Source organism: Hemitrygon akajei, chromosome 25 (genome assembly GCF_048418815.1).
Source record: "Hemitrygon akajei chromosome 25, sHemAka1.3, whole genome shotgun sequence".
NCBI lineage: Eukaryota > Metazoa > Chordata > Chondrichthyes > Myliobatiformes > Dasyatidae > Hemitrygon > Hemitrygon akajei.
Window position 1 is genome coordinate 44434045 of NC_133148.1, and position 27484 is coordinate 44461528.

The 27484-nt window shown below is 42.0% G+C and overlaps 1 protein-coding gene across 4 annotated transcripts; it reads left to right on the forward strand.

The window, feature by feature from the left end:
* The first annotated feature begins 735 nt into the window (after window positions 1–735).
* Window positions 736–26287, forward strand: LOC140716577 (uncharacterized). Of its 4 annotated transcripts, XM_073029429.1 has the most exons (4): window positions 736–966; window positions 22192–22388; window positions 23783–23847; window positions 24004–26287. In XM_073029429.1, the coding sequence occupies exon 4, from the start codon at window positions 24477–24479 to the stop codon at window positions 26079–26081; it is 1605 nt and encodes a 534-aa protein (XP_072885530.1). In that variant the 5' UTR covers window positions 736–966; window positions 22192–22388; window positions 23783–23847; window positions 24004–24476; the 3' UTR covers window positions 26082–26287. The 4 variants fall into 4 exon arrangements, with proteins under 4 accessions (XP_072885530.1, XP_072885529.1, XP_072885532.1 ...); XM_073029428.1 differs by lacking the exon at window positions 23783–23847; XM_073029431.1 differs by lacking the exons at window positions 736–966; window positions 23783–23847 and adding an exon at window positions 1825–1904.
* The last annotated feature ends 1197 nt before the right edge of the window (window positions 26288–27484 follow it).

Consider the following 27484-nt stretch of genomic DNA (forward strand, 5'->3'; position numbering starts at 1 on the left):
ACAAGGCTGCTGCACTGTGGTTTGGTTCATCAGGTTGGAAAATTCTTTCTTCTCTAGCCCTTGATCTTTCCCACCCACCGGGCTTCACTTATCACCATCCAGCTAGCATTTTCTCCTCCCTCTACCTTTTTATTCTGGAGTCTCTATCCCCCCCACCCCCCAGTCCTGAAGAAGGGTCTCTGAATGAAACGTCGACTGCTTATTCTTTTCCGTATATGCTGCCGGAGCTGCTGAGTTCCTCTAGCGAAAGAGATAGATAAGATAGAGGCAGTAAAGTTGTTTCCACTGACAGATGAGACAAAATCTATGAGACATAGCTCCAAGATTTAGGATGGATATGAGGATGAATTGTTTTTCCAGGAAAGTGGTGAATCTGTGGAATTCTTTGCTCAATGAAGCAGTGGAGTCTACCCCAGTAAATATATTTAAGACAAGAGTGAATAGATTTTTGCACAGTAGGGGAATTAAAGGTTATGGGGGGGAAGGCAGGTAAGTGGAGGGAGTCCATTGCCAGATCAGCCATGATCGTATTGAATTGCGGAGTAGGCTCGACGGGCCAGATAGCCGACTCCTCCTTCTATTTCCCATGTTCTCTTGTGCGAGTTGTTTTGGATTTCCAGCATCTACAGACTTCTTCGTGTTCGTTCCAGAATTCGCCCTCCGTGAACAGGCAATCAAATGCGCATGCGTATGGAGCGCTGTCAATTCCGGCAAATAGCGCATGCGCTTAGTGGACAAAAGACTCTTGGAGAAACCGCAGAAGGTAGTGCGCGGTTCTGGGCGGTGATTTCATCAGCATCGGTGTCCGAACCGCGGAGCCGAGGGACAATTACCGTGGGCTCTGCACCTCGGGACAGTCCCTGGTCCTTTCCCTCTCAGCTGCTGAGCGAAGGTGCAGGCTGCGCGCATGCGCATCGCGGATACAGTGACGGACGGACGTGTTTCTCTCGGCACAGTTAAGAAGAGGCAAGCCTTTTTCCTTTTCGAAACAGAATAGTGAGAATGGAATGCTCCTCCTGACAGATGTGGGAATTCGCGATACCGGATGACGACATCTGCGGGAAGTGCACCCAATTTAAGCGCCTGACTGACCGGGTTGGGGGGGTTGGATGTACTGAGGGTCGTTCGGAGGCTGAAGATGTTATAGGCGAGTCTTTTGAAGAGATGGTCACACCCAGAGTTCAGGTTGGGACTGTAGATGAGTGACTACCGGGAGAGGTAAGGGGGTTAAGAAGTCTGTGCAGGGTTCCCTTGTGGCCATTCCTCTCAGCAACAGGTACAGTATACCCCTTTGGATACTGCTGTTGGGAGGGAGGGTGAACCATCAGATCACGGCAACAGCCATGGCACTGTGACTGGCTCTGAGCCTTCCGGTAGTTATAGGGGCTTAGATGGTTAAGGGGACAGAAGGATTCCGTGGCCACAAAGGACACGGTGTGTGTTGCCTTCCGCGTGCTGGGATCCATGACGTATCGGAGCGGCTGCAGGTTATTCTCAAGGGGAGGGGAAACAGCCAGAGGTTGTGGATATATTGGCACCAATGACAGAGGCAGAAAAGGAGAAGAGGTCCTATGCAGTGAGTATATAGAGTAGGAAGGAGGCTGAAGAGAAGAACCTGCAAGGTTGTAATCTTCAGATTACTCCCTGTTCCACAGGCTAGTGCAGGTAGGAACTGGGTGGTAGCACGGATGAATGAATGGCTGCAGAGATGGTTTAGGGATAGGGTTTCATGTTGTTTGAGTCATTGGAACATTTTCTGGGGAAGGGGTGACCTGCACAAGAGGGATGGGTTGCACCTGAAACCAATATACTTACAGGGTGTTCTGCTGAATAGGAAGGGTGCAATCAGACTAATGGGATTGCACTACAGACCCCTTAACAGCCGCTGGAACATTGAGGAAAAGGTATGTAATCAGATTAATGAAATGTGTAAAAATAATAGGGTGGTTGTCATGGGGGATTTCAACTTCCCCGGTATAAGGAAGGTTTCTTAAATCAGTATGTGGATGGTCCAACAAGAGATAAGGCAAGACTGGATCTGGTGTTGGATACTGAGCATGGCCAGGTGACTGGACAGTTAGGGAACAGTAACCACAACTCCTCATATTTCAGGTTAGCTATAGATAAGGATAGGTATGGTCCTTGTCAGAGTGGGGCAAATTATGATGGCATTAGGCAGGAACTCTGAAGAGTTAATTGGGGGCAGGGGGCAAGGATTCAGATTTCTGGATAATTGGGACCACTTCTGGGGAAGGTGGAACCTGTACAAAAGGGATAGGTTGCACCTGAATCCAAAGGGGACCAATATTCTTGCGGGCAGATTTACTAGAGTTGTTGGGGGTGGTTTAAACTAATACGGCAGGAGGATAGGGACCAGTATGATAAAGCTAAGGATAAGCCAGCAGGTTTACAAGTATATGATGGGTGTAACATGAATGTAAGGAAGGATAGAGCAAATGCAGACAGAGCAAAGAGTTAAACTGTGCCACAGAGGCAAAATTCGAAAGGGGGAAGAATGCAGGACTGAAGGTGCTGTATTTAAATACGTGTAGCATTTGGAATAAGGTGAACGAACTCCTGGCGCAATTAGAGATTGGTCAGTATGATGTTGTGGGCGTCACTGAGTCATGGCTGAAAGAAGGCCATAGTTGTGACCTTAACATTAAAGGATATACTGTGTATCGAAAGGACAGGCAGGAAGGCATAGGTGATGGTGTGGTTCTGTTGGTAAGAGATGGAATTGCATCTTTAGAAAGAAGTGACATAGGGTCACAGAATGCTGACTCTTTCTTGTCTGTCTGTCTGTCTTTGTGGGTGGAGTTAAGAAATTGCAAGGGTAAAAAAAAAATCCATTATGGGAATCATATATAGGCCTCCAAACAGTCACCAAGATGTGGGGTTGAGATTGCAAAGGGAGCTGGAAAAGGCATGTAATAAGGGTAATGACACAATTGTAACACAGACTTCAAAATGCAAGGGGTTTGGTAAACTCAGGTTGGTGTCAGATCGTAAGAGTGGGAATTTGTTGAATGCCCACAAAATGGCGCTTTAGAGCAGCTTGTGCTCGATCCTATCTTAAAGGCTATTTTAAATTGGATATGGTGTAATAGCCCAGATCTTATTAGGTTCAATAAGTGCATGTGTAACCCTCAGGTTCAGTGGGCTGTGTTAGTCCAGGGAAAGACACTCTTCAGCCCGTCAAACTTGTGAAATCTCATTTGTGTGGATGCTGTGTGATGTTTTCCCTTGTTACAAATCAGTACCACAAAATAACAATTTGTACATTATGCAATTAAATTATTTAGCTTTATAATTCTTAATTTGACTATAGAGGGTTAGCAAAGAAAACAAAAAGAAAAGGGCCCATTTTAATGAAACTGTCTTTTGCACATATGGAGCTCACGACTTTCCCGTCCATTCGTTCTCTATCGATTTCCTCCAGACATCGTTGACTCCCAACCCCATTCCACGTCCACTGAGCACTGTAGTCTACGACCTCTCCGTTCTGACATCTTCTCTCTCCATCTTCCACCGAACAATAGCCCATGAATACCTTCTCTCAGACACAAACGAAAGAAACACACCTCTCATTGGATGGCACACATTCCAAAGCCCTGTTATCGCTAGTCATAACCCAAACACTGCTGCTACAGAGAAATCATTTCATTAAGAGTGAAACCTTACAGAGAAACCATTACATTAGCAGGGAAACCTTGCAGAGCTTTACATGTCAGAGAAATGTATACAATATACATCCTGAAATTCTTTTTCTTCGCAGACATCCATGAAAACAGAGAGGTGCACCAAAGAATGATTGACAGTTAAAGTGTTAAACCCCAAAGCCCCCCCACCAGCAAAAAGAGCATCAGCACCCTCCACCAAGCACTCAAGTGTGCAGCAAAGCATCAATAAAAACACAGACTTGCAGTGGCCCAAAAACTACTCGTTCACCCGACAATTTGACATACCACAGGTGCTCTCTCTCCCTAATAAGGGAAAAAGAGGTATCTCTGTTTCACAACGAGAAGGGAGGGATAACAAATAACTCATAGATTTATGATGTTAAAAGCCTGTTGCATTGCTTTTCCGAGCTCTGTGCCCAAAGAGCTGGCACCAAAAAGGCACAGCTCTCCAGGCACACAACCCCTGGCAGCTAAACCACTGCTCCTGATGTCCTGTGTTTTCCCGCAATGCTTCAGTCTGGGGCACCGGCCTAGAATCAGCACGTCTCCAGAGCTACAAATTCCCAGAACCCTGAAGGCGGGTTCATCTTCCAGGCCACATCCTTGGGATATCAGAAAACGGCAGATCTTGAGGTCCTGAGAGCAGGTCCCATTTGCGCAAAGAATCAAAATCAGAGTGTAGCTCCAGGTCAGAGTCTTCAAAAGAACCTCCACACCCTGAAAAGGGAAAAAAGAGATTAACCTGTTCTTGTAGATGCAACCAAAGGAGTCGCTGTTTAGTGCCATCTTAACTTCACCCATCTTAACATTTGGGAGCTTAAGGTAAAGGAACCCTTAGGAAAGTAATCATAATATGATTGAATTCATACTGCAATTTGAGAGGGATAAGCATAACTCACATATATCAGTGTCACAATGAAATAAAGGGATTTACAGAAGCATGAGAGAGGAGCTTGCCCAGGTGGATTGGAAAAGGGATACTGGTGGGGATGATGGCAGAACAGAGTTGGCTGAAGTTTCTGGGAATAGTTCACAAGGCACAGAACAGATATGTCCCACAGAGGAAGAAGCGCTCAGATGGCAGAGGTAGGCAACTGTGGCTGACAAAGGAAATTAAGGACTGCATCAAAGCCAAGGAGAGGGCATATAAGAAAGCAAAAGTGAGTGGGAAGTTTTTAAAACACAATAAAAGACAACTAAAAAAGCTATAAGAACGGAAAAGATGAAATATGAGGACAGACCAGCCAATAATATAAATCAGAATACTAAAGTTTCTTCAGTTATATGAAGACTAAAAGGGAGGTAACAGTTGATATAGGACCACTGAAAAATGATGCTGGTGAGGCAGTAACGGGAGACAAAGAAATGGAAAATGAAATGGTAAGATGTGAGAGAATAGGACCAATCAAGTGTGACAGTGGAAAAGTGTGTATAGAACTGGAGGAGATAGTGGACATACTTAATGAATACTTTGCTTCAGTATTCACTACAGAAAAGGATCTTGGTGATTGTAGGGATGACTTAAAGTGGATTGAAAAGCTTGAGCATATAGATATTAAGAAAGAGGATGTGCTGAAGCTTTTGGAAAGCATCAAGTTGGATAAGTCTCCAGGACCAGATGAGATGTACTCCAGGATACTGTAGGAGGTGAGGGAGGAGATTACTGAGCCTCTGGCAATGATCTTTGCATCATCAGTGAAAACAGGAGAGGTTCCGGAGGATTGGAGGGTTGCAGATGTTGTTCCCTTATTCAAGAAAGGGAGTAGAGATAGCCGAAGAAGTTATAGACCAGTGAGTCTTACTTCAGTGGTTGGTAAGTTGATGGAAAAGATCCTGAGAGGCAGGATTTATGAATATTTGGAGAGGCGTAAAATAATTAGGAGTAGTCAGCATGGCTTTGTCAAAGGCAAGTCATGCCTTACGAGCCTGATTGAATTTTTTGAGGATGTGACTAAACACATTGATGAAGGTAGAGCAGTAGATGTAGTGTATATAAATTTCAGCAAGGTATTTGATAATGTACCCCATAGAACATTACAGCACAGAAACAGGCCTTTTGGCCCTTCTTGGCTGTGCTGAACCATTTTTTTTGTCTAGTCCCACTGACCTGCACCTGGGCCATATCCCTCCAAACGCCTCTCATCCATATACCTGTCCAAGTTTTTCTTAAATGTCAAAAGTGAGCCCGCATTCACCACTTCATCTGGCAGCTCATTCCACACTCCCACCACTCTCTGCGTGAAGAAGCCCCGCCAATGTTCCCTTTAAACTTTTCCCCCTTCACCCTTAACCCATGACCTCTGGTTTTTTTCACCCCTGGCCTCAGTGGAAAAAGCCTGCTTGCATTCACTCTATCTATACCCATCATAATTTTATACACCTCTGTCAAATCACTCCTCATTCTCCTATGCTCCGGGGAATAAAGTCCTAACCTATTCAACCTTTCTCTGTAACTCAGTTTCTCAAGTCCCGGCAACATCCTTGTAAACCTTCTCTGCACTCTTTCAACCTTATTAATATCCTTCCTGTAATTAGGTGACCAAAACTGCACACAATACTCCAAATTCTGTCTCACCAATGTCTTATACAACCTCACCATTACATTCCAACTCTTATACTCAGTACTTTGATTTATAAAGGCCAATGTACCAAATGCTCTCTTTACAACCCTATCTACTTGTGATGCCACTTTTAGGGATTATGTATCTGTACTGCCAGATCCCTCTGTTCTACTGCACTCCTCAGTGTCCTACCATTTACCTTGTATGTTCTACCTTGGTTTGACCTTCCGAAGTGCAATACCTCACACTTGTCCGCATTAAACTCCATCTGCCATTTTTCTGCCCATTCCTCCAACTGGTCCAAATCCCTCTGCAAGCTTTGAAAACCTTCCTCACTGTCCACCACACCTCCAATCTTTGTATCATCAGCAAATTTGCTGATCCAATTTGCCACATTATCATCCAGATCATTGATATAGATGACAAATAACAATGGACCCAGCACTGATCTCTGTGGCACACCACTAGTCACAGGCCTCCACTCAGAGTAGCAATCCTCCACTACCACTCTCTGGCTTCTTCCATTGAGCCAATGTCTAATCCAATTTACTACCTCTCCATGTATACCTAGCGACTGAATCTTCCTAACTAACCTCCCATACGGGACCTTGTCAAAGGCCTTTCTGAAGTCCATGTATACAACATCCACTGCCTTCCCTTCATCCACTTTCCTGGTAACTTCCTCGAAAAACTCTAATAGATTGGTTAAACATGACCTACCACGCACAAAGCCATGCTGACTGTTTCTAATAAGTCCCTGTCTATCCAAATACTTGTAGATCCTATCTCTTAGTATTCTTTCCAATAATTTACCTACTACTGATGTCAAACTTACCGGCCTATAATTTCCTGGCTTACTTTTTGAGTCTTTTTTTAAAGAACGGAACTACATGAGCTATCCTCCAATCCTCCGGCACCTGACCCGTGGATATCGACATTTTAAATATTTCTGCCAGGGCCTCTGCAATTTCAACACTAGTCTCCCTCAAGGTCCGAGGGAATACCCTGTCTGGGGATTTATCTTCTCTGATTTGCCACAAAACAGCAAGCACCTCCTCCTCTTTAATCTGTATAAGTTCCATGACCTCCCTATTTGTTTGTCTTGTTTCCATAGACTCTATTCCAGTTTCCTTAGTAAATACAGATGCAAAAAACCCATTTAATATCTCTCTGATTTCTTTTGGTTCCATACATAGCTGAGTACTCTGATTTTCAAGAGGACCAATTTTATCCCTTACTATCCTATTGCTCTTAACATACCTGTAGAAGCTCTTAGGATTATCCTTCACCCTGACTGCCAAAGCAACCTCATGTCTTCTTTTTGCCCTCCTGATTTCTTTCTTAAATATTTTCTTACTCTTTTTATACTCTTCAAGCATCTTATTTCCTCCCTGTTGCCTATACATGTTATACATCTCTCCTTTTTAGGTTGGGTTTTTACCAAAACCCAATTTCCCTCGGGATCAATAAAGTATGTATGTCTGTCTGTTCTTCTTTATCAGTGTTCCAATATCCCTCAAGAACCAAGGTTCCTTATTCTTATTCACTTTGCCTTTAACCCTGACAGGAACATACAAACTCAGCACTCTCAAAATTTCTCCTTTGAAGGCCTCCCACTTACCAATCACATCCTTGCCAGAGAACAACCTGTCCCAATCTACGCTTTTTAGATCCTTTCTCATTTCTTCAAATTTGGCCTTTTTTCAGTTTAGAACTTCAACCCGACAACCAGATCTATCTTTATCCATGATTAAGTTGAAACTAATGACGTTGTGGTCACTGGAACCAAAGTGTTCCCCTACACACACTTCCGTCACCTGCCCTAACTTATTTCCTAATAGGAGATCTAATATTGCATCTACCCTAGTTGGGACATCTATATATTGATTTAGAAAACTTTCCTGAACACATTTCACAAACTCTAACCCATCTAGACCTTTAACAGTATGGGAGTCCCAATCAATGTGTGGAAAATTAAAATCCCCTACAATCACAACTTTCTGTCTCCTGCAGTTGTCTGTTATCTCTCTGCAGATTTGCTCCTCCAATTCTCGCTGACTATTGGGTGGTCTATAATACAACCCTATTAATGTGGTCATACCTTTCTTGTTTCTCAGCTCCACCCATATGGCCTCAGTAGACAAGCCCTTTAATCTGTCCTGCTGAAGCACCGCTGTAATATTTTCCCTGACTAGCAAAGCCACCACCTCCCCACCCTTCATCCCTCTGCCTCCATCACATCTGAAACATCGGAACCCTGGAACATTAAGCTGCCAGTCCTGCCCCTCCTGTAGCCAAGTTTCTGTAATGGCTATGATGTCATAATTCCACGTGTCAATCCAGGCCCTCAGCTCTTCTGCCTTTCCCACAATACTCCTCGCATTGAAATATACACACCTCAGAAGATTATTACCACCACACACAACCTTACTATTAACATGATTTACATGAACTACTAACATCATTTATTTTTACCCCCATTCCACTATCTACTCTAGCACTCTGGTTCCCATCCCCCTGCAAATCTAGTTTAAACCCTCCCCAGTAACACTAGCAAACCTCCCTGCAAGTATATTGGTCCCCTTGTAGTTCAGGTGTAACCTGTCTCTCTTGTACAGGTCCCACCTGCCCCAGAAGAGGTCCCAATGATCTAGAAATCTGAAACACTGCCCCCTACATCAGTTTCTCAGCCATGTGTTCAACTGCCAGAGCATCCTACTCTTACCCTCACTGGCACGTGGCACAGGCAGCAATCCGGAGATTACTACCCTTGAGGTCCTGTTTTTTCAACTTCCTACCAAGCTCTCTGTACTCACTCTTCAGGACCTCCTGACTCTTTCTACCTATGTCATTGGTATCGATGTGTACCACGACATCTGGCTGATCACCCTCCCACTTCAGAATGCTGTGCATGTGATCAGAGACATCCCTGACCCTGGCACCCGGGAAGCAACAAACCATCTGGGAGTCTCTGTCATGACCACAGAATCTCCTGTCTGTAACCCTGACTATGGAGTCCCCTATCACTACCGCTCTCCTCTTCTTCTTCCCTCCCTTCTGCACTTCAGAACCAGACTCAGTGCCAGAGATCCAGCTGCCGCAGCTTGTCCCAGGTAAGCCATCCTCTCCCAACAGTATCCAAATCAGTATACCTGTTTTGGAGGGGAATGGCCACAGGGGTACCCTGCACAACCTGCCCTTTCCTCTTCCCTCGCCTGACGGTAACTCAATTACCTGTGCCCTGTTCCTTAGATGTAACTACCACCTGGAAGCTACTATCTATAAACTGTTCAGTCTCCTGAATGATCCAGAGGTCATCCAGTTCCTGCTCCAGTTCCCTAACACGGTCTGTTAGGAGCTGCAGCTGGATGCACTTCTTGCAGGTATCATTGTCAGGGAGACTAGAGGTCTCCCTGACTTCCCACATCCTGCAAGAGGAGCATTCCAACATCCTGCCTGGCATTTTCTCTAGTCTGAACAAAAAAAAAGAAAAACAGAAACTTACCGGAACCTACCCTCGCCTCTGCCTGAAGTCTGAAGTCTGTTTGAGCCAAAGCCGTCCCACTCTGACTCAGTCCACTCTAACGATGGCCGCTGTATATGGCAGTCTTTCTTTTAAACCTCGGCGCGTTATGTCATGCGCCTGTGCAGTCTAGCCTCTTTTCCCCAATCAGTGAAAGAAAAGAAAGACGAGCTTCCCTCCGCGATGCTTCAGTCTTCCACTCTCAGCCTCTTGCTTCGCTTGCTTCTTTTCTGCAGCCGTGGAACTTATCTCTGATCAACAGCACCATGCCCCCACCTCTTTTGCCTCCCTCCCTGTCCATTCTGAAACATCTAAAACCCGACACTTGAAGCAACCATTCCTGTCCTTGAGCTATCCAAGTCTCTGTAATGGCCACCACATCATCTCCAAGTACTGATCCACGCTCTAAGCTCATCCACTTTGTTCACAATACTCTCTGCGTTAAAATAGACGCATCTCAAACCTTAGGTCTGAGCGCGTCCCTTCTCTATCACCTGCCTATCCTCCCTCTCACACTGTCTACAAGCTTTCTAAATTTGTGAGCCAACCTCCTCTTCCCCAGTCTCTTCAGTTTGGTTCCCACCCCCCCAACAATTCTAGTTTAAACTCTCCCCAGTAGCCTTAACAAACCTCCCCGCCAGGATATTGGTCCCCCTGGGATTCAAGTGCAACCCGTCCTTTTTGTACAGGTCATACCTGCCCCAAAAGAGGTCCCAATGATCCAGAAACCTGTCCCTGCCCCCTGCTCCAATCCCTCAGCCACTCTTTTATCCTCCACCTCATTCTATTCCTATTCTCACTGTCATGTGGCACAGGCAGTAATCCCGAGATTACTACCTTCGCGGTCCTGCTTCTCAACTTCCTTCCTAACTCCCTGTACTCTTTTTTTCAGGACCTCTTCCCTTTTCCTGCCTATGTCATTGGTACCAATATGTACCATGACCTCTGGCTCTTCTCCATGGTGGAATAGCAGAGCTGGCTTGATGGACTGAATGGCCTAATTCTGTTCCTGTATCTTATGGTCTTACTATCACTCTCTGGCTTCTCCCACAAAGCCAATGTCTAATCCAATTTACTACCTCATCTTGAATGCCAAGTGATTGAACCTTCTTGACCAACCTCCCATGCGGAACTTTGTCAAATGTCTTGCTAAAGTCAACATCAACTGCCTTGTTTTCATCCACTCTCCTGATAACTTCCTGGAAAAACTCTGTAAGTTTGGTTAGACATGACCTACCAGACGTGAAGCATGCTGACTATTCTTCATCAGTTCATGTCTATCCAAATACTTGTACTGTATATCCAGTCGCTTAGAATATCTTCCAATAGCTTTCCCACAACTGATGTTATACTCACTAGCCTATAATTTCTTGGTTTATGTTTAGAGTATTTTTTAAACAGCGGAACAATATTCACTGTCCTCCAACCTTTTGGTACCTCTCATGTCACTAAGGGTAATATAAATATCTCTGCTAGCCCCCACCCCACCCAGTTAATTTCTGTACTTGCCTCCCATAGGGTCCAAGGGAACACCTTGTCAGGGCCTTGGGATTTATCCACACTGATTTGCCTCAGGGTAGCAAACACCACCTCTGTAATCTATACTGGGTCCATGAATTTGATGCCACTTTGCTTCACTTCTATAGACTCTGTATGCATCTTCTGAGTAAATACTGGTGCAAAGAATGCATTTAAGATCTCCCCATCTGTTTCGGCTCCACACATGGATTACCATTCTGATCTTCCAGAGGACTAGTTTTGTTCTCTTACTCTTAACATACGTGTAGAATCCCTTGGGACTTCTCCTTCACCTTGTCTTCTAGAGCAACTTCATGCCTTATTTTAGCCTTCCTGATTTCTTTCTGAAGTAGTAGGCAGCTGTCGATCCTAGGGGATCATGGGTTTGTGCCTCTGGTGGACTATGTCCTCTCCAGGGCACAAGCCTGGGAAGGAAAATTTGAAGAACCAGCTGTTGCCCATGCACCAGGATCCCCCTCTCCACATCACTGATGTAGTCTAAGGGAAGGGCAAGCTCTGATACAGCTTGGCACCCATGTCAAACTGCTTAGGAACCCTGGCTCCAGATTTCTTCCTCAGGTTCACTCCCAAGGCCTTTCCCATGGGTAGGTATGGCTGCAAGGCAGCAGAAGTTTAAAATCAGAGTTTTCCTCCTCCTGGGTAGGCTGATGAACCTCACCTGCCTGAAGAAATATTCTCTTGCATTTCTTATACTACATAAGCACCTCATTTGTTCCTACTTGCCTACATGTGCTATGGACCTTTTTTTAATCTTAACTGGGGCCTCAATATCTTGTAAACCAAGGTACCCTACATTTATTATCTTTACCTTTTATTGTGACAGGCATATACTAGCTTTGTACTCTCAAAATTTCTCTTTTAAAGTCCTCCGTCTTACCAAGTACATCTTTGCCAGAAAACAGCCTGTATCAGCCCACACTTGGCAGATCATTTCTGATGCCATCAAAATTAGCCTTTCTCCAATTTTGAATCTCAACTGCAGACTAGACCTACCCTTTTGCATATTACTTTGAAACTAAAGGCATTGTGGTCACTAGATGCAAAGTGTTCCCCTGCAAAAACTTCTGTTAACTGTCCTGTCTCATTCTTCTAGTTAAGAGGGCATGTGCTATCATGAGAAACTGGAGGTCTGCAATTAGTTCTGCAGGGATCCGTGCTGAGACCTCTGCTGTTTGTGTTGCATATTAATGACCTGAATGAAAATATAAATACACAAACACAAGGAAATTTGCAGATGCTGGAAATTCAAGCAACACACACAAAATGCTGGTGGAATGCTGCAGGCCTGGCAGCATCTATAGGCAGAAGTACAGCCAACGTCCTGACGAAGGGTCTCAGCCTGAGATGTCGACTGTACTTTTGCCTATAGATGCTGCCTGGCCTGCTGTGTTCCACCAGCATTTTGTGTGTGTTGCTTGAAAATATAAATAGTTGATTTAGTAAATTTGTGGATGATACCAAAATTGGTGGAACTATGGATAGTGTAGATGACTGGCATGATATATACCAGGTTCAAATATGGGCTGAGAAATGACAGATGGACTTTAACCCAGATAATAGGGCAAATGCAAGAAGACAATACACTGTTAAGGACATGGTCCTTAACATTATTGCTGAGCAGAGAGATCTTGGGATCCAAGTTCAGAGCTCTTTGAAAGTGGCTACCCAGGTTGATAAGCTAGTTTAGAAACATAGAAACATATAAATAGGTGCAGGAGTAGGCCATTTGGCCCTTCAAGCCTGCACCGCCATTCAGTATGATCATGGCTGATCATCTAACTCAGAATCCTGTACCGAGTTGGATGAGCAGGCTGGTGGGATGCTTGCTTTTATTAGTTGAGACACTGAGTTCAAAACTCAAGAGGTTATGTGCCAACTTTATAAAACTTGGGTTCAACCACATCTGGATTACTGCATTCAGTTCTGATTGCCCCACTATAGGAAGGATGTTGAGGCTTTGGAGAGGGTGCAAAAGAGGTTTGCCAGGACGCTGCCTGGTGACAAAGCATGTGCTATCATGAGAGGCTGGACAAACTTGGGTTTTCACTGGAGCATTGGGAAGTTGAGGGAAGATGTGATAAATGTTTACAAGATTATGAGAGGAATATGAGATTATGGACAGGGAGTATCTGTTTCCCAGGGTCAAAATGTCTAATACCAGAGATTATGCATTGAAGGTGAGAAAGGGTAGGTTCAAAGGGATGTGAGGGGTAATTTTTATACTCAGTGGTGGATGCCTGGACATTGTGTAAGTCAGAGGGATTAGTTTTTGAGTGGTTTTGATTTACTTTTTAGATCTTTTGGCACAACATTTTGGGTTAAGGGTCTGAAGGCCTGTTCCTGTTCTATACTGTTTGAAAACTTTGGAAACTTATTGACTGAAAAAAATTGTTATTTATTCCTACAAGATGCTGGAGGAACTCAGCGGGTCAGGCTGCATCTATGGTATAGTGGTAGCTAATAGTGATACTCTGATACAACTCGGTTAGCCACTCCCATGTGGGAGGAGTTCACATTTTGTACTAGCAGAGTTCAGTTAAATATCCTGCAGGCTAGTCTCTTGGTGTGCTCTACACTATCCCTCAGTATCGAGCACAACATGGTGTCAGAAGTGGTTGATCATTGATGAATTGGTGCTACAGACCAAGTAAGATAACCAACGAGAAAAAAACTTACAGTAAGACTGTTAGTTGTTAGCATATCTCAATGAAAAATAGCTAGACTAAATCTAAACTGCCTATGCCAGTTGGAGTTATTTGGACTTCTGTAGTCCAAATAAATAAAATGATGAATAAACAAACAGGAAAATGGAGCAAATACTTGCAGTACCAATATCTACACCATTAAAGCACCCCCTGAGACTTGTGATTTCTCTTAACCAGGGGGCTTGGGGAGGTTGCTCAAATGCCTTGAATGATTTAGGGTTGCAAGCATTCTCACTCAGAAGAGCATCACTGATATACTGCATGGGTGACAAAGATGACATCATGGGTGGATTAGGACTGATAGATGCTCAGAAAAAGGAGTACAAAAGAATGCAGGACAGATTGGAAGAGTATTTCACAGGAAAGCTAAATATGTTATACGAGAGGGCAAAGTTCAAAGTTCCAGAAAACAGGAGCCAGAAAGCGTAAGTGATTTATCGCAGGATTGTACGCCCTGTCAGACGACTGTGCATATGGAAATCTAAGAGAAGAGCTCATGAGAGACAGAACTGTTGTCGGCTACTACAAACCAAATTTTAGAGACTTCAGTTGTTGGCAAATCTGACACTAGACAAAGCTATTATTATGGTCAGACAGAGTGAGAATGTTCATCTGCGACAAGCAGAACTGAGGCATGACAACGATGCTGAGGTAAAAGTAGAAGCTGTACAAAGAGGAGGGTACAAACAAGGTGCAGTCAGAAAGACTACAGAAACAGTCTGTTAAACAAAACAGACAAGGGAAACAGAGCATGTAAAATGTCGAACTGCAGGAGAAGTGGCAAGTCTCCATTCCATGTCAAAGAGTTCTGTCCAGCAAAATAAGTGAAAAGCCTCCAGTGCAATAGAGTTGGCCAATACAAAAGCCAGTGTCACTCAAAAACAGTTCTCAAGGGGGTCAAGGAACACCATGATTCAGACGAAGAGAGAGCTTTCCTTGAGGCTGTAGATGCAAACAGACTGGGCTGATGGCCTCATCAATTAGGGGACCACTTCACTGAGAACCTCTGTACCATCCACCACAAGCGGGTTTTCCCCGTGTCCAAACATCTTAATTCTGATTCCCATATCGATTCATAGTCTTCTGTTGTGCCGAGATGAGGTCAACCTCAGGGTGGAGGAGCAACACTTTATATTCTGTCTAGGTAGCCTCCAACCTGATGGCATAAGTACCAGGCTACGTCCACACTACGCTGGATAAATCCATAACCAAAGCTTTTTCTCTTCATTTTTACCCTCCGTCCACATTAAAACAGCATTTTCGTCCCCCGAAACCGGAACTTTTCAGAAACGCTTTCCAGGGTGGGTATTTTTGAAAACGCTGTCAGACAGCAGCGCGCTATTTCATTGTTTTCTTTTCTTTTTTTTTTTTTTCAAATCTTTTTATTAGTTTTTTGAAAAAAAACAGAAGAAAAATATTGTTACAAGACATTTGAGAGTACATAATAGATTGATAAACATTCAAATATATATTGATCCATACATAGAATCTCTCAAACTCATATAATAATATAAATGATTAAGAAAACCCCCCCCCAAAACAAAAAAAAAAACAACAACTAAATAGAAAAAGAAAACTAACCAACATGGGCAATCGCATAATGTTATATATATACAGTAGTGCCTATGACTCCCAACCTCCATCCACACAATTCAGGATAGTGACAATAAGGTTCAGGATCAGACCGTATAATTCATATGAAAATGCTGGATAAATGGTCTCCAAGTTTCCTCAAATTTAACTGAAGGATCGAAAACCACACTTCTAATTTTTTCTAAACTTAAACAGGAAATAGTTTGGGAAAACCACTGAGATACTGTTGGAGGATTGGCTTCTTTCCAATTCAGTAAAATGGATCTTCTAGCCATTAGTGTAATAAATGCAATCATTCGTTGGAATGAAGCGGATAAACACTTATTATCCATCATTGGTAGGCCAAAAATTGCAGTAAAAGGGTGTGGTTGGAGATTAATATTTAAAACTCTTGAAATAATATTAAAAATATCTTTCCAATAGTTATGTAAGCAAGGACAGGACCAAAACATATGAGTCAATGAAGCTATATCAGAATGACATCTATCACAGGTTGAATTAACATACGAGTAAAATCGAGCAAGTTTATCTTTAGACATATGAGCTCTGTGTACGACCTTAAATTGTATTAGAGTATGTTTAGCACATATAGAGGATGAGTTTACCAATAATAAAATTTTTTCCCATTGCTCAGTAGAAATAGGGCAATGCAGTTCTTCCTGCCATTCCTTCTTAATTTTTTCAGATATATCTGGTTGTAGATTCATAATCATATTATAAATGATAGCAACAAGACCCTTTTGACAAGGATTAAGAGCTAAAATTCTTTCTGTAATGTCCAATGGACATTCTTTCGAAAAAGACTTTAGTTCATTATATAAAAAATTTCTAATTTGTAGATATCTAAAAAAATGGGTTTTAGATAAATTATATTTATTAGATAATTGTTCGAAGGACATAATGTTATCATCCAAAAACAGATCACGAAAACATGTTATACCTTTTGTTTTCCATAAATAAAAGGCTTGATCTATGGAAGATGGTCGAAAAAAGTAATTAGCTGTTATAGGGCTTGACAGTATAAACTTATTCAAACCAAAAAATTTACGAAATTGAAACCAGATTCGTAATGTATACTTGACTATAGGATTAGTTATCTGTTTATTCATTTTAAATAACGAAAAGGGAAGTGAAGATCCTAAGATTGAAATCAATGAGAAATCTTGCACAGATTTACATTCCAAATTTACCCATTGTGGGCCAGCAACTGTAGTCGATTCTTGTGTCCAAAATATCAAATACCGTATATTAACTGCCCAATAGTAAAATCTTAAGTTTGGTAGAGCCAAACCGCCCTCCTTCTTAGGCTTCTGTAAATATTTTTTAGCTAACCTAGGATTTTTGTTCTGCCACAAATACGACGATATTTTAGAATCAACTGTATCAAAAAAAGATTTAGGAATAAAAATTGGTAATGCTTGAAATAGGTATAAAAATTTAGGTAGTATCATCATCTTAATGGCATTAATTCTACCTACCAAAGACATAGATAGTGGGGACCACCTATTAGCAAGTTGCTTAATTTGATCTATTAAAGGCAAAAAATTAGTTTTAAATAAATCTTTATGTTTTTTAGTAATTTTAATTCCTAAATAAGTAAAATAGTCTGTAACAATTCTATATGGTACCCGATTATAAATTGGAGTATGCATATTTAATGGAAAAAGTTCACTCTTATTAAAATTCAATTTATACCCAGAGAAGTTACTAAATTGAGCAAACAAAGAAGAAATAGCAGGAATAGATCTTTCAGGATCAGATATATATAATAACAAATCATCTGCATATAATGATACCTTATACATCGTCTCCCCGCGGGTAATACCTAAAATATTGGGTGATTCACGAATAGCTATAGCCAAGGGTTCCAAAGCAATGTCAAATAATAAAGGGCTTAAAGGACAACCTTGCCTTGTACCCTGAAATAGTTGAAAAAAAGGGGATCTTTGATTATTAGTGAAAACCGAAGCTAAAGGTTTCTGATATATTAATTTAATCCATGATATAAATTTTGAACTAAAATTAAAATGTTGCAAAGTATTAAATAAATATGACCATTCGACTCTATCAAATGCTTTTTCGGCATCTAAGGAGATGACACATTCTGGGATTTTAGATGAAGAAGTATAAGCAATATTAATTAATTTTCTAATATTAAAAGATGAATAACGATTTTTAATAAATCCAGTCTGATCCTCAGAAATAATCCGAGGCAATATATTTTCTAATCTAACAGCCAGGATTTTACTAAAAATCTTAAAGTCCATATTCAGCAAAGATATAGGCCGATAAGATGCACATTCAGTGGGATCTTTATCTTTTTTAAGAATTAAAGAAATAGAAGCTTCATAAAAAGATTGTGGTAGTTTACCTATACTTAATGCATCTTTAAAAATTTTACAAAGCCAAGGAGAAAGTATAGAAGAAAAGGATTTAAAAAATTCTGCAGAAAAACCATCTGGGCCCGAAGCTTTACCCGAGTTCATTAAAAAAATGGCCTTTTCTATTTCAGACTCCGTAATAGGTGTATCCAAAATTACACTATCCTCAGCAGTTACTTTTGGAATATTCAATTTCCTTAAAAATTCACTCATTATAGAAGAGTCTTTAGTACATTCTGATTGATATAAAGAATTATAAAAATCTTGAAAGGCTGTATTTATCTCTTTGTGATCAATCGTCAGAGTACCATCTTGTTTACGAATCTTAGTAATTTGTCGCTTATCCGAAACAATTTTCAATTGGTTAGCTAGTAATTTACCAGACTTATCTCCATATGTATAAAATTGAGCTTTCGATTTAATTAACTGACTTTCAATCGAAGAGGTTAACAATAAACTATGCTCCATTTGAAGTTCCACCCTTTCTTTATAAAGTTCTTTACTAGGGGTCAATGCATAAATCTTATCAATTGCCTTAATTTTATCAACTAATGTTGATATTTTAGAGTTAGTTCGTTTCCTAACTCCGGCAGAATATGAAATAATCTGTCCACGAATATATGCCTTAAAAGTATCCCAGAGAGTTCCACTAGAGATGTCTACTGTGGAATTTATTGAGAAAAACAAATCAATTTGCTGTTTAATAAAGTTAATAAAGTCAGAGTCCTGCAGTAAAACAGAATTAAACCTCCAACTTTTAGTACTAATATGTGAATCCGTCACCTTAATAGATAACTTCAAAGGTGCATGATCAGATATAACAATAGAGTCGTATTTGCAATCCATGACATCTGTAAGGAAGTGCTGATCAATGAAAAAGTAGTCAATCCTTGAATAATTATGATGCACATGGGAAAAGTATGAGAACTCTTTATCATTAGGGTGTAGAAAACGCCAGATTTCACAGATAGCTGAATCAATCATGAAAGAATTAATAAGAGAAGCCGATTTGTTCGGAAGAGTTTGAATGGGTTTGGATCTATCCATCAAAGGGTTTAAACAACAATTGAAATCCCCGCCCATTATCAATCTGTATTGATTCAAATTAGGAAAGGATGTAAATAAACATTTAAAAAATTCAGGACAGTCAGTATTTGGAGCATAAACATTAACTAAAACAACTTTTTGATTAAAAAGCAACCCAGTAATAAGCAAAAATCTACCTTGCGGGTCTGAAATTGTTTCATGATGTATAAAAGCAGTTGATGAGTCTATAAAAATAGAAACACCTCTCACTTTGGCTTGCGAATTTGAGTGATACTGTTGGCCCTTCCAAAACCTAAACAACCTCTGACTATCCACCTTCCTAACATGAGTCTCTTGTACAAAAATAACATTCGCATTCATTCTATGGAATACTTTGAATACTTTTTTCCGTTTAATCGGATGATTTAAACCATTAGTATTCCAAGAAACAAAGTTAATAGTCTTATCCATATTGACAATATATATTACAGTTAACATATAGGTTTAAAAGAAAAGTGAACTCATGAACTCGGAAGGGGAAAGTAAGTTCAAAGGGAAGCCGGAAGTCACAGCACCGCAGCCATTTTAGTAGTTTCATATAAGCCCATGAAGTAAAACTAAGCAAAAAGCAAGCAAAAAAAAGAAAAAAAAGAAAAATCTCCCTCCCACCACCCTCAAAACCCCAGGAAAAAAGCCAAACAGAGGCAAGCGAGCGATCTAATACTAAAATTACCCCCTTGTCTCAAGACGGCAACTCAGACGTAACAAAGTTAAAAAAAATACAAACAACCCACATTATAAAAAAAGGGTTGATATAGGAAAAATTAAAATATAAAATTAGTGTTATAAATGTATATTATCAAAAGGGTTAAAAAAATTAAAATAATAAATGAAGGTTTAACACTTTCGAACAAATCAAAACAGTTATGACGCTATAGACACTGGAGTCTGTCGGGAAGAAGAAACGCCATTTTATTCTTCCAAATCTTAATATTCAAATGCTAAAAATATAAAAAAAGAGCGTATATCGATTAAAAAAAGAAAAAAAAATAACCCTAATAGGTCATCTTCAACATTAATCGGTTAGTAATATATAAAAATATGAAATCGGAATAAACCCGGTAGAAAAAAGAGAGCTTTAATCATATATAAGAAATATATATGAACCGTATCAAAAAAGAACCCAAACGTCAATCTATACCAGATCCAAATCTATAGGCTAGATTACATTGATCAGCCCGATCAAATGTCATTGTTCCAGGAAACCTTGAGCATCCGCTGGCGATTTAAACAGCCGAAAAGATCCATCTTGAAGGGTGACTCTCAGGTGTGCTGGAAACAGCAACGCTTGCTTGTAGCCTTTCTGGTGAAAATTCGACATAACCGATCTGAAAGCCAGCCTAGCCCGTAGTACTTCGGGGCTATAGTCCTCCAGAATGCGAAAATTAAAATTTTGATAGGTTATCATACCTTTTTTACGAGCCGCACGAATCAGTCGTTCTTTGATGTGAGGATAATGGATCCTGAGAATTATGTGCCGTGGTTTCAGATTTGAATCTGCCCGATATCTAGAGACTCTGTGAGCCCGATCGATTAATGGGGGGTTATCCAGGACATCTTCGCCCAGGACATCCACTAGAAATTTGGAGAAGAAAACGGTCAGATCACCGCTTTCAAATTTTTCCGGGATTCCAATTAACCGAAGATTTTGTCTTCGAGAACGATTTTCCAAATCAGTAATTTTAGCTTTATAGCGTTCCATCTGTTGGGTCGTCGAAGTTTGCTCTTCTTGCATTTTTTCGATTATACGATCCTTCTTACGAGCAGCTTCTTCAAGAGCCAAAATGCTTGCTTGTTGTTCATTTGATTCCCGTGAAAAGGTCAGGAACTTTTCTTCGAGTGATCTCAAACGATTGTCATACTGTGCAAATCTTCCAAGTAATTTTTTCTCCAATTCATCAAATCTAGCGTCTATAAACTTCACAACAACTTCTAAAGTTAACGGTTCTTTCGTCTGTTTCGGTTCTTTTGCTCTAGACATTTCAGCGGGTTGAGAGTAATTCAAATAGTTTTTAAAAAAATTCTATATGTTTAGACCCCTTTAAAATAAGTTTAAGGGGTGTTTGTAGGTTAAAAAAAACGTAAAAGGTTTGGAGCAAAGCCTAGATGCGGTTTACTCCATGAGCGCCATCTTGAGACTCCTTCATTGTTTTCTTGAATGCAACCTAACAACTTCAGAACAGATGGCAACGAGATTGAAGCCAGAAGAGTTAGAAATGTACTCACCAAATACTTTGATCCATAACTTACTGAATAAGTAAGTATACTGTACTCACTTTGCCGTTTTCTGTCCTTGCTCGTATGAAGGTGGTTTACCTATTTATGCAAGTACTTCTCTGACAATAGATGTGTAACAGCCTAATGTAACATTGTATGGAAATACAAGATAACACTGATGCAGACATGTTTTATACATTTAACAATGTGCTTTATTAATGCAACAGTCAGTTTTTCAATGTTCGTCATCAGCCGGGTCATACAGTCCGTGAATTCCCTGTCGGTTGCCTCCGTACGCTCCAGTATTTGTGTTTTTTTTTGTTTTAAGTTCTCCTGCATGAGAGCCAACAGCTGTCCATTGTTTTTTAAGTTTTTCTAGTCTGTAACTACACAAACGCGCACTTTTACGGCGAGATTCAACACCAAACATGTCGCTTGTTTTCGGTAGATGTGTCCTGCGCATGCGCAGCAGGAGGAGATTTGTCAAAATCTCCATTTCAATGTGGACAGAGTTATTTTCAAAAACGCATAGCGTGGACGCCTATCGTTTTTACGCATAACCAGTGTTTTCAAAATTATCCAGTCTAGTGTGGATGTAGCCTCAGTTTCTCCTTCCAGGAAACAAATCCCCTCCTCCCAACTTCCTCCAACCCCAACTCTGAGCTTCTCACCTACCCATTACTTCCCCCTGGGTTTCCTCCTTCTTCACTCTCCTATGGTCCACCCTCCTCTCCTATCATTCTTTCTTCTCCAGCCCCTAACCTTTCCCACTCACCTAGCTTCGCCTATCACCTTCCGGCTAGCCTCTTTCCTCACCTTTTTATACTGGCATCTTCCCCCTTCTATCTCAACCCTGAAGAAGAGTCTCTTACCAAAATGTTGATTGTTTATTCTTTTCCATAGATGCTGCCTGAGCTGCTGAGTTCCTCCAGCATTTTGTGTGTGTTGTTTTGGATTTCCAGCACCTGCAGTCTTTCTTGTGTTCGTTCAAGTACTGGCGGTCAGTGATCAGGCGATCAAATGCGCATGCATACGGGTCGCAGTCAGTTCTAGAAACTGCACTTGCGCTCAGTGGACTAAAGGCTCTTGGAGGATCAACAGTAAGTAGGAGCAGGGCTGTGGGCAGGGGTTTCATCAGCATTGGTGTCTGAACTGCAACTGAGGGTCAATTAATGTGAGCTCTGAACACACCATGACTCCGCATCCCGAGAAATTCTGGGTCCTTCCCTGTTTTTCAGCCACACGATCTGTATCTAGGCCCTGGGGATCTTCAAAGGTTCAAAGGTCCAATTTAATGTCAGAGAAATGTATTCAATATGCATCCTGAAATGCTTTTACTTCGCAAACATCCATGAAATCGGAGAAGTGCTCCAAAAAATGAACGACAGTTAAACGTGAGAACCCCAGTCACCCCAAATCCCCTCTCCCGCACGAAAACGGCAGCAAGCCCCCCTCCCCCGGCAAAAAAAAGCGCACCAGCTATCGAGCTCAAGCGTGAGCTAGGCAATAGCAAATACACAGATCTTGCAGTTACTGCAAAGGCTATCGCAATTCATCAGACATTCAACAAACTACAGGTTCTCTCTCTCCCTGGCAAGGGAGAGGGAGGTGCCCCCCATTTTCACAGCGAGCAGGAGACATAACAACAACCCGCTGGTTTACAATGTTAAAAAGTCCATTCCGTCATTTTTTACAAGCTCTGTGCCCACAGCGAAAGATTTTCCAGCCTCCCGGAAGACACACAAATCTCCTGCTGTGACACCAACCTCGATCTGCCCTTCTCCAGAGTCCCGAGATCTTAGGCTTTCGAATTCGAGTCAGACTCTCAGGCTGACCCCTTGGCATGTCCAACAACAACGGTCGGTCCTGAAACCCGGAGAATGGGTCCCATTCCCACAAAGAACCGGTCTGCATGTAATTCCAGGTCAGGGTCTTCAAAAGAACCCTGAAAGGGAAAAATAAAGATATTAACAATGGAAGTAGAGCTGTTTCTGAAGATGCAAGCAAAGGAGTTGCCGTTTAGCGCCATCTTAACTCCACCTCCATCCATTTCATCATGGCTGATTCATTTTGTGTGTCATCACCAATCTTTTGCCTTCTCCCCATATCCCTTCTTGCCCTGACTAATCAATGATCTATCAACCTCATCTTTAGATATGCCCAGTGATGTGGCTTGAACAGTCAACTATGGCAACAAATTCAACAGATTCACCACTCTCTAGCTAAAGAAATTCCTCCTCATTTCCATTCTAAATAGATGTTGCTCTATTCTGAGGCTCTGTCCTCTGGTGTTAGTTTCCCTCACCATAGGAAACATCCTCTCCACATCCACTCTATCAAGGCCATTCAACATTCAGTAGGTTTCAATGAGATCCCCCACTATTCCTCTGAATTCCAGTAGGTCAAAGCCATTCAGTGCTTCTCATATGAAAAGCCTTTCAATCCCAGAATCATTTTTATGAACCTTCTCTTATGTCAGCACATCTTTTCTTAGATAAGAGGACCAAAACAGCACATGATACTCCAAGCAAGGCCTCACCAGTGGGTTACAAGTCCTATGTAAGAGTCCAAGTCTCTTTGAACTTTATCTCTATTTAGAAAATAGTCTATGCTTTTATTTCTTCTACCAAAGTGGATAATGATACACTATGGTCTAATAGTCTTCCTGAAATGCTATCCTTCACTCATTGATGTCTTTTGTAAATGTTTTTACAGGTTAGGAACAGCAAAAAAAAATGTGTACAGGAATCTCAAACGCAACAACACCTCAGTTTTGCTGTCTCTGTCCAGACATTTAAGGAGAGACCAAGTATTTCCTTTGTGACACCAATGATCCTTGAAGATGAACAAGTATCTCATCCCAGCTGAAAACGTGCTTTGCCTCCTAAATAAGGTTTTCTGTTGTAATTCAGTGAAATCCACTGGAATCGGGGTTGCTGAGGGCACACCAGCATTTGTCCATTGGGGATCAGTTCTTCGACTGTATTAATTATACAAGGGATTCACTATGTCTGATATCTGACTTGATGAACTGATAGAGAACTGTGGGACGGAATTCACTCACTCATCCAGCCTACAAATGCATCAGCAAATTCACACTGAGGAGTGGCCATTCACCTGCTCTGACTGTGAGAAGGGATTCACTTGGTGATTGAGTTACTAGCATACCATTCGGTTCACATGAGGAGATGCCGTTCACCTGCTCAGACTGTGGGAAGAAGTTTACCCGGTCATCTTACCTGAAGGTACATCAGCGAATTCACACTGGGGAGAGGCCATTCACCTGCTCAGTATGTGGAAAGGGATTCAGTCAATCATCCAACCTCCAGACACATCAGCGCATTCACACTGGAGAGAGGCCATTCACCTGCTCAGACTGTGGGAAGAGGTTTACTCAGTCAGTTGAACTGAAGGTACATCAGCGAAGTCACACTGGGGAGAGGCCATTCACCTGCTCAAACTGTGGGAAAGGATTCACTCACTCATCACACCTGCTGACACACCAGCTAATTCACACTGGGGAGAGACCGTTCACCTGCTCAGACTGCGGGAAGGGATTCACTAGGTCATTCGACCTACTGGCACACCAGGCAGTTCACACTGGGGAGTGGTCGTTTACCTGCTCAGACTGTGGGAAGGGATTCACTCGATCATCTGAACTGAAGGTACATCAGCGAATTCACACTGGGGAGAGGCTGTTCACCTGCTCAACCTGTGGGAAGGGATTCACTCACCCATCACACCTCCTGAGACACCAGCGAATACACACTGGGGAGAGACCGTTCACCTGCTCAGACTGCGGGAAGGGATTCATTCAGTCATCCCACCTGCAAACGCACCAGCGAGTTCACACTGGAGAGACGCCGTTCACTTGCTCAGACTGTGGGAAGGGGTTTAATCGGTCATCTTACCTGAAGGTACATCAGCGAATTCACACTGGGGAGAGGCCATTCACCTGCTCAGAATGTGGGAAGGGATTCAGTCAGTCATCCAACCTCCAGACACACCAGCGAGTTCACACTGGGGGGAAGCTATTCACTTGCCCAGAATGTGGGAAGGGGTTTACTCAGTCATCTGAACTGAAAGCACATCAGCGAGTTCACACTGGGGAGAGGCCATTCACCTGTTCAGTATGTGGGAAGGGATTCACCTACTCATCACTCCTACAGACGCACCAGCGAATTCACACTGGGGAGAGGCCTTTCTCCTGCCCAGACTGTGGGAAGGGATTCACTCAGTCATCTGAACTAAAGATACATCAGCGAATTCACACGGGGGAGAGACCATTCACATGCTCAAACTGTGGGAAGGGATTCACTCGATCATCTGAACTACTGGCCCACCAGTCAGTTCACACTGGGGAGTGGCCATTCACCTGCTCAGACTGTGGGAAGGGATTTTCTTGGTCATCTGAACTGAAGGTACATCAGCGAGTTCACACTGGGGAGAGACCGTTCACCTGTTCAGAGTGTGGAAAGGGATTTAGTCAGTCATCCCATTTACAAGTGCATTGGCAAGTTCACACTGGCGAGGTGCGGTTTAACTGCTCAGAATGTGGGAAGGGGTTTACTCGGTCATCTTACCTGAAGGTACATCAGCGAATTCACACTGGGGAGAGGCCATTCACCTGCTCAGTATGTGGAAAGGGATTCAGTCAGTCATCCAACCTACAGACACACCAGCAAGTTCACAATGGAGAGAGGCCGTTCATTTGCTCAGACTGTGGAAAGAGATTCTGTCAGGCATCCGACCTTTTGGCACATTTCCAATTTCACACTGGGGAGAAAATTTAAATAAGCTGCATGCCAGACAGTTAACCATCACATTTGCTGAATCCAGAGACTTGGAGTCAAACTTTGCAATTATTGCTGCTGTGCATCAAACCCAGTTCTACACCCTGGTCACTGGGTATGGGAGGAAGTTCTGATTTTCACCTTTAATGGGACTGGGGTTTAATGTTCTGGATCTGTGATAAATAAATCAGTTCTATTTTAAACTCTATCGTGGATATTTAGTGAATCTGCAACACACTTAGTGTACAGTCAGGAGTGAACTCAGCCCAGCTGGTCCCTACCAGTGTTTCTGTTCTACAATAGTCCTTTTAAATCCATCCTTGCTGTTGACCTATCACATTCCCTGTGGTGATGGGTTCCAGTCACCACTCTGTCGGTGAAGAGTTTTCCCTTGAATTTCCTGCATGACTTTCTGCAGACCGAAGAAGAAACTGTCTGTAGTTATGTCTGAAAGCTTCTTCATCCATTTAATCTCTGGGCCAAGGAAGAATGACATTGGTAGTTAAACTCCATATCTCCCTGCTCATTTCAACTATTATAGGTCATTTTCACTATTCTAAAGGGCTATGTGTCGCACTGCTAGTTATTAGAATACACCACTGTTGGCCATGAGCAAATTATAATATGGAAGAAAACATTGAGCTTGTATTAATCAAGGACAGGGGAAATAGAGAAACCAATTGTCTGCATTCTTGCTATGAGTTTGAAGGAATGGAGGCTGCCGTTTAGCAAAGCTGCTCTGTAACCTCCATTTTGTGAAGTTTTTGATTTCAGCTATTGACCACCTGAACCTGAAATCATTCTGATAAACTGTGTACAGTATTATGTACAGTGGCAGGTTTGCAGAAGTAATCTCTTTAACTTGGCCCAGTGTCTTGAGTGTCTCAGTTTGACTATTGAACCAGAGTTGAAGAGAACAAAAGAAGTCACCTAAGTCATGAAATTGTGTAGATCCAAAGGGAGTCTGTTGTAGGTCAGACGGATAACCTCAAACCAAAAAGAATGACGTGCATCATATGAACATGAGAAGTGTTTAACAAATTAGGAGCTTCAAATGCAAAGGGGTGATAACTCTAGAGACTAACCATTACAAAGAAGAACCACCATGCCGGGGACTGGGAGAAGAAAGGATCGATCATTTGGCCAATGGGTGTTCTCTGTTTCAGTGATATAAATTGGAGAAGAGGTTTGAGTGGGTAATGATACAGAGGGATCAGTAGAATTCAGTTTTAAATTGTTGGCCTGGAGTCAACATAGTTATACTGTGCAGCAACAATAAACATGTAGCTTTGAATTCAGATTTACGTAGTGAGTTTCCTAAGCTAGTTCAGTTGATGAATAGTCAACATATTTTAGGCATCCCAGCTATGCTCAAAGAAAAAGAATGGAAGTCTGGGACCCTA

What these genes read in the sequence shown, in the direction of transcription:
- LOC140716577 (XM_073029429.1), top strand. Translation starts at nt 24,477, where the DNA reads ATGCCGTTCACCTGCTCAGACTGTGGGAAGAAGTTTACCCGGTCATCT.